We start from the raw sequence: 10,034 nt of genomic DNA on the forward strand, positions 1-10,034 counted from the left end.
AAGGTAGGTAGATAGGTATTAATATATATTTTTTTTAATATTCAGAATAATGAATCACTGAATAAAAAAACAAAAAGATCGCTGGAGAAAATAATTGATTAATTATTGAACGATTGGGCTTTTGCTGGATTTATAAAACCAAGAAAGTAAGTGGCATGTTAGAATTTTTATTCAATAAAATAATTAAAGCTAAAGTGATCATTTATCGATTTTGTAATACGGTTTAGATTTTATTAAAACATTTATGAAACTCAATGACTGTGTGTGTGTGTGTGTGTGTGTGTGTGTGTGTGTGTGTGTGTGTGTGTGTGTGTGTGTGAGAGAGAGAGAGAGAAAGAGAGAGACAGAGACAGAGACAGACAGACAGACAGACAGACAGACAAAGTGGGTTGCATTTAGTAACCTATAAACACGTATGCAATGTCCTCCATTTCGGAACTACCACATAGGCAATACTTTCATTTTTGATTATTTGAAAATAGACCACCTAGATAGCCCTTTGAATTCAGATGAATTCTGTTTCACGTCTCATCATACAAGAAATACCAGAAATAAAACTTTTATTCAGACATATGTCATCACTAATTTATGTGAGAATGTTCGGGAAATAGCTAATTCAGTGGATTGTATCATTCCTTCAAGTCAATTTACCTGGAAAATAAAAACAAAAACACTGACGAGACAAGACCATGCTTGTGCATGCCAGTCAACCATAATATAATGTCTACTATATGCACAAGGCCTATACGTGGTGAGTGGGGAAGTCGATTACATTGATACTGGCGCTCAACTAGTACTTAATTTATCGATCCGAAAAGATGAAAGGCAAAGTCGACCTCGGTGGCATTTGAACTCAACATAAAGACAGGTGAAATGCCGCTAAGCATTTTGTCCGATGTGGTAAAGGTCTTGCCATCTCGCTGCCTTAATAATAATAAAAATGATAATCCTTTTCTACTAAACGCACGAGGCCTGAAATTTTGTGAGAGGGGACTAATCCTCGTAATTTAGCGGTTGGCAAAAATGACCAACAGAGTAACTACAAAACTCTAAAATAGTACTGATGTCGATTTGTTCAACTAAACCCTACAACGAAGTGATCCCAGTATGGCTGCAGTCCAATGACAAACAAATAAAAGCTAAAAGAAGATATTTAATACATAATTAAGCCTTATATATAGTATAAAAGCCCTACTACATATTAGTGACTAAGAAATAGAGAATGAAATGAGTATGAGCCTTCCAAGAGTATTGATATATAATAATGCTTTTGATGAATCCCCACTTATATGTATCATGTTATTTCTATGTGACCTTTACTGATTAGATTCATTCACTTACTGGAATTCCTCATTAATCAAGTTGAATGCGTGGATTAAAATTGAGGACTCGGCTTGCCAAGATCTTATCTTTTGGTTCTACAAAGAGATGGAAAACATAGTTGACGGTAGTGTTTGTTACTTGAATTCAAACCGAGTGATGCGAAAGAATCAGTGACACATTTTCTCCATTATACTTCCCTTGAATGGATATTGGGTGTAGTAATATCTACAATATATAGATAGCAATAATATTGGATAGATCAATACTGCATATATAAATGTTAGATACAATGGTATTAGATATATATAAATATTCCACAGCCTGTTATTACGCCTTAGAGGTGTAGTAACTGCTGTGTAGCTACTATCAGACTTAGCAGATCACAGCTTACTATCTCTCCTATACAAAGGCCTTTGATAGCAGCACTTCCATATAGTACCCATACTACAACAAAGCCTACTGCTTTTTTGTGTTTTCTTTTGTTTTTGTTGGGGTTTTTTTGTTGTTTGGGGGGTGGGGGTACGATACGGAATGGAGCCTTTATACAGCTGGGCAGCGTTCCACGTCACTTTCTGGCAGCTCCTACAACTGAGTTGATGCCAAACGGGTTGCCTTGTATTCCTTTAGATTACATCCAATCCGAGAGGAGGGTCTCGACAACTTGGAAGACTTGTATCTTCATAATCATCGCCCTGGTCTGCTCCCCAGAAAGTATACTCCAGTGCTGCAGTGAAACAACGATATCAACACGAGTGATGGCAGTTATGAATAAGTAAATCCAATGAGGTCGGAGTAAGGTTAAGTTTACCTCAAACGATGGAAAATATCATCCATTTCACTGGCAGCCACCGTCCGCCTCAATCTGAGAAGCCTTCGGACAATGTGTTGCTCGTATCATTACTTGCTGCTTCAATAGATGTTTGCGTTTAAATTTATCTAAGATCAGACAACTATCACTGCACCAGACAAAACACAGAGAAGAAAGGATAAGCCACTACTCCTGCGATTGGCCACTTGTAATATCAGAACAATATTCCTTGGTCATTCGTGTGATCAAAAGCAAATCAACAAGAGCTGAAAACTCCAGTTATCAACTCCAGGTTAAGGAAGCTGGACATTGTTACAGCAGCACAACTGAAATCCAGGTTTTCCGCAAACTATGCGTTACGTGAAAAGTATACCTCTCCGGAGGAATCTCGTCTGTATAGCTTATTGTTTGAAACAACATACTGCCCTTCACATTTCTTCGCACTGATGGGTCAGAACATCCTTTCCCTCAGCTTTTCTACGTCTTCGAACAAAGTAAATATCCTCAGTGTCTACATTCCAACGTTATGCTCACTTTAAGAAACAAACGACCAGGTTCATGAGGATTATGACATTGTCATTGATTAAACGCCAGAAACTCAACACAGCAACTGCTGTGTTACGTCAATAATAAAGTCGGATAGGATAATCGAGCATGGTAGGTTGACCACGGTAATTTCAGCGTTTACACGATAAACGAAACCGACCTAAAGCTACTGGAGCTCTGCTCCTACCACAAACTGAATATTACCAGCACGTACATTAAGATAAATCCACGCCATAGAGTCGCTTAGATGCGTCCAGGATTCGGACATTGGCATCAGCTGGACATGATTACCACTAGAAAGCCTGCACTCAACAGTTTACTTTTCACATGCATCTTCCACAATGCCAGCTGTGACACGGATCATTCCACGATATTCTGCGAAGTCCAACTAAAATCAAAAAAAATTCAGCATCTCGAACAGAAAGGATGCCCATGTATTTATACCAGTAGCAAACCCAGAGCTTCACTGAGATCTCAATGACCAAATGGAACGAATCTTGAAAGAGAACCGGCTACTTCTATGGGAAGTGGGATGGATGTTTATCTGCAGATACCATTTACGACATGATCATGTTATAAATGATCATGTTATAAATGATCATGTAAATAGTATCGCAGGTGAACATCCAACCCACTTGGTAGGAAGGAGTAAACAAACTGAGACTGTTTGAATCAAACCTGTCGTCATCGCCAAAACAGAAGTTCTAATCAACTACAATGTGTATGTGGGGGGGGGGGGGGGGGCTTGGCCATTGATGTCAACGAACTATGTAACATGTCGGGTTAATATCCTTTATACAGTAAAGTTCATGAGTTAAAATTTTATTCTCTTCCATTCTGACGAAAGAATGTCATGTAATGCTACATTACGCTTCTCTTAACGACATACGAACTTATCCAAACCCAAGAATTTCCTTTTCTATGACAATGGCTACATATATATATATATATATATATATATATATATATATAATGAATATAGTTTATATTAAGCAAAAAGTTTAAAGATTATGCAAAGAGACTTCTATGTTGCGACGTGTGTTTTCATAGACATTAGCGCAGTAAAATGAATCCACACAATCAGGTAGCTGAAACTGTGCTGCTAATTTCTCTCTGTAAACAGCTTACAGCTGCTGCACAGCACACCTGTCACTAGCTCTTGCATATTAATAAATATACCTATACTAGAAAGTGGTGTGTGCCTATGTGCATATATGACTCAGGTTAATTGGGACATATCGTAGCAAGACAGCTGGCGCAATTAAGCGGTTGCTCCACTTATACAAAATGTTATGTAATGAGCTAAAGGGATGTACATCAGAAGACAAACTGATGTTAACTGATCGACAATAATATTCATGTCAATTATAAGTATCACCCTTCTCAACTCATTCTCTACCTGTGTTGGTTGGCAGTCAGTTTTGCCAACAGTAAAAATAATAGACTAGAATTTCCAACAAAGACCAGTCTATGCGCGTATTTGTGTAGTTAAAAAGTTCGCTTCACAACTACGAGATAAGACCTAACGCGGGGCATCTTGAACAAATATAATGTTTCTATATACTTGTGTCGAGACATGCCTTCTGATTATAACTATAATTAAAAAGTTGCAGCTTTGTCACACTCCATGTCAAGTTGATTCCCGCAATTCTAAGAATTACATGAAGATTTACCGTGTTTGTGTGAACCTTAGTTATTTACACGATAATTCAGCAGCAGTTCTTTCAAACAGTTAAACTCTCATCGTCGAACGACGGAAGTCCACAATACATCATATATTTGTTTTACTCTTTTATTCTTTTACTTGTTTCAGTCATTAGACTGCGGTCATGCTGGAGCACCGAGATGAGAGTTTTTAGTCGAAAAAATCGACTCCAAGACTTATTTTTTTAAGCCTAGTACTTATTCTATCGGTCTCTTTTGTCGAACCACTAAGTTAGGGGGACCTAAATACACTAATACCGGTTGTCAAGCAGTGATGGAGGGAGCAAACACAGCTACAAAGACGAACACACACACACACACACACATATATATATATATACGTGAGAGAGAGAGAGAGAGAGAGAGAGAGAGAGAGAGAGAGAGAGAGAGAGAGAGAGAGAGAGAGTAAGTGGGGGGCGCAGCGTATATGTACGTATATGGGTGCGCATGTGTTTGCTGGTACTTCAGTTTTTGAGCTCCACCCCGCGAAGGATAAAAGGGGAAGTCTCACCGCATTTTGGCCTGACACTATCGATTCACCAACTTCGCTGGTCTCTAATAATGTATAATTACAAAATGCAAATAATAAAACGAATATAATATGTTTTTAATTCTGCAAAACTTTACCACAATGTTGTTGTTGTTGTTGTTGTTTGTGGTGGTGGTGGTGGTGTGTAAGTTGCCAGAAGGAAAGCGTAAACAAAGACGTTGATACTGCTATGTCTTTTTTTTTTAATTAACCTCAGGTATACCTGATTTAGCTGACCTACGATCAAAAGTGTTCTAGAGGTGGACATCCTGTTGATTTAATATTTTCAAAACATGCTGCATCTCAGACTACATTATCCACTAAGATATTATTCTGATGGCAAAATGTAATCTGAGAGATCTACAAGATATTTGAATAATTTCCTTGTAAAAACTACAAATATACATAAATAACATTCTTATTCACATTCACAGCAAAACTTCCTGAGGAACAATATTTATTGTATAGACATGAGAAAGCATCAACACACCTTGGCCTTCTGAATGTTTTTTTGCTCTGCTTAAGGCAAGAATTTCATGCGTGTAGTGTAATGAAGTAAATAGGCTTAAGTTGAAGACAATGACACTTCTTAGTAAGTTGAATATGAAAGGCAACAGTGAATATATAGTTGAATACATGAAGAAGACTAGTGAAGCTTTACAGTGAAGCTTTACTATAGCGTCGTATATTATCGACTGCTATTTCCAGTAAATACTGCTGCATTATTGTACCACTATCTTATATATATAATAAGTACTAGGGTGATACATTCGATTAAATATTCAAGGCGGTGCCCCAGCTTGGCCGCAGTCAAATAACTGAATCAAGTAAAAGATATGCTCGTGCAGTTTCCAGTCTATGAACGTGTGCGTGTGTATATACATTTATATATGTGTGTGAGAAGAGCTATTTATTTCTGAAAACATGTATTTCATTTCTTTTTGCGCGTGTGTATATGCATGTAATGTAGACGTATACACACTTATATATGTAATTTTAAGGTTTTTTTCTTTTAAGATATACTTTTTATAAAACAGTTTTGTAATGTGGTCCGCAATTTTCGGATATTCAGCGTGTCTCCCCGTCATTTTCCTATTATATATATATATATATATATATATATATATATATATATATATATATATATATATATATATATATATAGGTTGAAAATATGTAAAGAAAGTTGAAGAAAAATGCCTTCGTTTGGTATAGTTTAATATTTCTTTATATAAATATATACATATTATATGAGTGTTGTAAAATCCAACCCGTTTTCGCTATTTAAATTAGCTTTTCACGGGGCATTGTATAGTGATTAATTCACATGATGAAGGAGTTTCGCCATCTTGGCTGTTTGAAAAATAAGAAATGGTTTAGAGAGTGAACCAATGGAGGTAATGAGTGTCAATGGGGATAACTGATTCCTTAGGATAGTTTTTAAGGTTGTCAGGTTTGAATATTGAGGTGTGGTGTTTATATTTTTGAATGAATAAGTTCTCTTTATTTAGTCGTTCTTGCACTGAAATTGAATCTTTGCACTGGTACAGGAGGAAGATAAGGAAATTCGGCGTTTTATCACCTGCGCATCTGTCAATTTGTCCGCTCAGTGCAATTTGCCTGTACTGGGGGAAGTGAATCTGTTCCTTATGCAACGTGACTCTGCGTTTCAAAGAAAGGCTCGTTTGGCCTACATAGTTATGGTCACAACCTGAGCAGGTTAGGACATAGATAAGGTTGTGGGAGGCACATGTGAAGTGAGTTTTGATTGAGAATTTTTGTCCTTGCTGGAATGTGAATTGCGAGCCTTCACTTAGGTGTGGGCATGTTCCACAATTGGGTCGTCTGCATTTCTTAACTGTTGGTTTTGTATGTATTGAGTATAGTTTTGCATTTGTTAGGAGTCTCTTGAGTGATTTGTCTTGTCTTTTACATTTTAGTAATTTGTGTTTATTTATGATGCTGTTCATTTTCGGGTCTTGAGTGAGAATAGGAAGATTTTGTATAATTGTGTTGTATGCTTCGTTGTTTCTAAGGTTGTGGGTTGATATGTATGGGAGTGATTTGAGGTGAGGTGTGGTGTTTTGTTTTGTTGTTCTTAGTGTGTTTGTGTCCAATTTCTTGGCACGTTCAATTCCATGTTATATAAGTGTAGCTGGGTATTGACGTTCGATGAATGTTATTTTGAGTTCTTGCAATCGAAGTTCCCGAGTGGTTGTGTCAGATACAATCGTACAAATCCTTTTTGCTAGATTGAATGGGATATTTATTTTGGTGTGTTTAGGATGGTATGAACTGAAAAGGATATACTGTTTTGAGTCTGTTGGTTTGTAGTAAATGTCGGTTGCAATGTGGTTGTTGGACTTTTTTTAAATCAAGATGTCCAGAAAAAGGAGCTGTTCCTTGCTGTATTCCATGGTAAACTGGACGTTGGGATTAATACTGTTCAGTGTGGATTTGAAACCAGCAGATTATCATAGGCTTCATTCCAGATGATAAAACAATCGTCTAAATATCTTTTCCAGTTTTCTCTTATATAGTGGTGGAATGGTGGTCCAAATTTTTGGAGTGAAAGTTCATACAAGGTAGATTCAAAGAAACCCATTATTAGGTTCGCCAGAACAGGCGCAGCTTTTGTACCCATCGCAATACCGCATTTTTGGCGGTAGTATGTTGTATCGAATATGAAGTAATTGTTTTGAAGGATGAACTTCAGGGATTCAATGATAAATGTCTGGTTTATGCGGTCCGGGAGAACTTCAGGGTGTTTTTCCAACCAAAATTTTATTGCCTCTATTCCATAGTCGTGTGGAATGTTAGTGTAGAGGTAGATGACATCGAAGGAGACTAATATAGCTTCTTTGTTGTTGGTTTTTGGTAGGTGTTCTAGCATGTCCAAATCGTCTCTAATGAAATTTTTGATGTATTTGAGATAGGGCTTCAGTAATATGTCGAGAAAATTGCTAAGGCGGTGTGTTTCACAGGCTGGACCAGCAATAATAGGCCTTAATTTTAAGTCTTCTGGTGTTGGAATATTTATGCACAGGCATTAGTGATTGCTTGACTCTTGTGAATTTTGGGGAGGCCATAGAAAAGGCTGGGATTGCATTTGAAGTTGGTAATGTAGTCTTTTTCTTTTTCTGTTAAGCCTTTTCCGTGTTTGAGTATTAGAGTTTCAAGATTTTTAAAAGTGTTTTTGCTGCCTGTAATTTGCAACTTTTTCATAGAAGGAGTCATTTTCTAGTATGGACAGTGCTAGCTTTTTGTAGTACTCTGTGTCCATCAATACTACAGCACTACCTTTGTCTGCTTCTTTGATTGTCAGGTCTTTGTCATTTTTTAGTTGTATTAGTTGCTTCCATTGTGTGTTGTTGAAGTTAGGTACAATTTTTGATTTGTAGAAAGTGTGAGGAAAATTTTGGATACGGTTGCAGAAGTCATCTAGTGTTTTATTCCTTCCTTTGGGTGGTAGATAATTACTTTTGTTTCTTACTAGTGATTCGTCTTCGTTGTTGTAGTTGTTAAGTGCTTCTGTCAAACGAAGCTTTCTACAGAATTCTGCAATACTATCTTTAATTTCATTGATGTTGGATCTTCGTGGGGTAGGTGTAAATTTTAATCCTTTAGCTAAAATATGGATTTTTGTAGTGGAGAGAGTTTTCTTAGATAGATTGATTATTGTGGGTTTCTCCCGTATGATATGTTCTAACATATGTCCCTGTATCTCTCTCCTCTGTCTAAAAACGTTGTTTGTTGTGGGTAAAATAAGCAACAAGGATATCCAGAGGTAATGCAGTGCGATCGTTTCATGCAACTCTATTTAATTGAACAATGCAATCATTTCATCAATTTAAAATGCAGAGCAATCCTCAGCTGCACAAAGACACAGAATTTAATTAAATTATAACAGATTAGGTATAATTATACTAATGTGTCCATCTGTTCTAATTTAATTAAATTCTATGTCTTTGTGCAGCTGAAGATTGCTCTGCATTTTAAATTGATGTAATGATTGCATTGTTCAATTAAATGGAGTTGCATGAAACAATCGTATTGCATTACCTCTGGATATCCTTGTTGCGGGCGGGCGGGCGGGCGTGTGTGCATGTGTGTGTGTGTGTGTGTGTGTGTGTGTGTGTGTGTGTGTGTGTGTGTGCATGTGTGTGTGTGTATGTGTGTGTGTGTGTGCGGTTGGGCCTTTAATAGCAGTTTAAGGTCAGTCGCAAAAAGGAATTCAAAACGGCAACACGCACAATCATATGCATACAAACATACACATACATGCACACACATACACACACAAATACCAAGAGAGAGAGGCGCAGACGGACAGTAAGTGTCAGTCCACAACGCAGTCTTCACCTATCTCTCTCTCTCTCTCTCTCTCTCTCTCTCTCTCTCTCTCTCTCTCTCTGTCTCTCTCTGTCTCTCTCTCTCTCTCTCCTCTCTCTCTCTGTCTCTCTCTCTCTCTCTCTCTCTTCCTACCTGTTGCTTTGCCACTGACTGGAATTGTTTTAGTTGTGTCTTCAAGCTCTTTCTCTCTCACTCTCTCACACTCTTTTTCTCTCAGTTTTTCTCTTGTTATTAAAACAATTAATGTCCAAAATAATTCAGTGTTTCAATTGAAAAACATACGAATATATTACACAATTTTTGTTTAGGATACATTATACAATATTTGCTGTTGTTGAAAGCACAAAACAAACAACACCATCCTTTGAGTCACCACTCACTCCTCTCTCGTATACATATATATATATATATATATATATATATATATATATATATATATATGTCTCGAATTGTAGCTGTAATTCACAGGGGCCAGCCTTGTCATATTCTGTGTGAGGCTGAATCTCCCTGAGAACTACGTTAATGTTATGCATTTCTGTGGCGTACTCAGCCATATGTGAGTTAATTTTATCCTCGTGTGGTAATGAAAAGTGAAAATTACATCCAATATTTGCTGTGTGTATGTATCTATGTATCTACTTCTCTTGCGATGAACGCCGTCACCACTAACTGTCTCTTTCATTCTCACTTTCTCTATCATTCTCTCACTTTCTCTCTCACACTCCCTTTCTCTCTCACTCTCTTTTTCTCTTGCTTCCTCTCTGTCCTCCT

General features: G+C 37.2%; 2 protein-coding genes across 2 annotated transcripts; both read right to left on the reverse strand.

Moving 5' to 3' along the window:
• Window positions 1-7,356: 7,356 nt before the first annotated feature.
• On the reverse strand, window positions 7,357-7,803 carry LOC149136563 (uncharacterized). Its single transcript, XM_089348372.1, has one exon. The coding sequence runs from the start codon at window positions 7,801-7,803 to the stop codon at window positions 7,357-7,359; it is 447 nt and encodes a 148-aa protein (XP_089204498.1).
• Window positions 7,804-8,094: 291 nt separating this feature from the next.
• Window positions 8,095-8,622, reverse strand: LOC149136564 (uncharacterized). Its single transcript, XM_089348373.1, has one exon. The coding sequence runs from the start codon at window positions 8,620-8,622 to the stop codon at window positions 8,095-8,097; it is 528 nt and encodes a 175-aa protein (XP_089204499.1).
• Window positions 8,623-10,034: the final 1,412 nt, after the last annotated feature.

This window comes from Octopus bimaculoides, chromosome 3 (assembly GCF_046866305.1).
Source record: "Octopus bimaculoides isolate indiv1 chromosome 3, ASM4686630v1, whole genome shotgun sequence".
NCBI classification, from domain to species: Eukaryota; Metazoa; Mollusca; class Cephalopoda; order Octopoda; family Octopodidae; genus Octopus; species Octopus bimaculoides.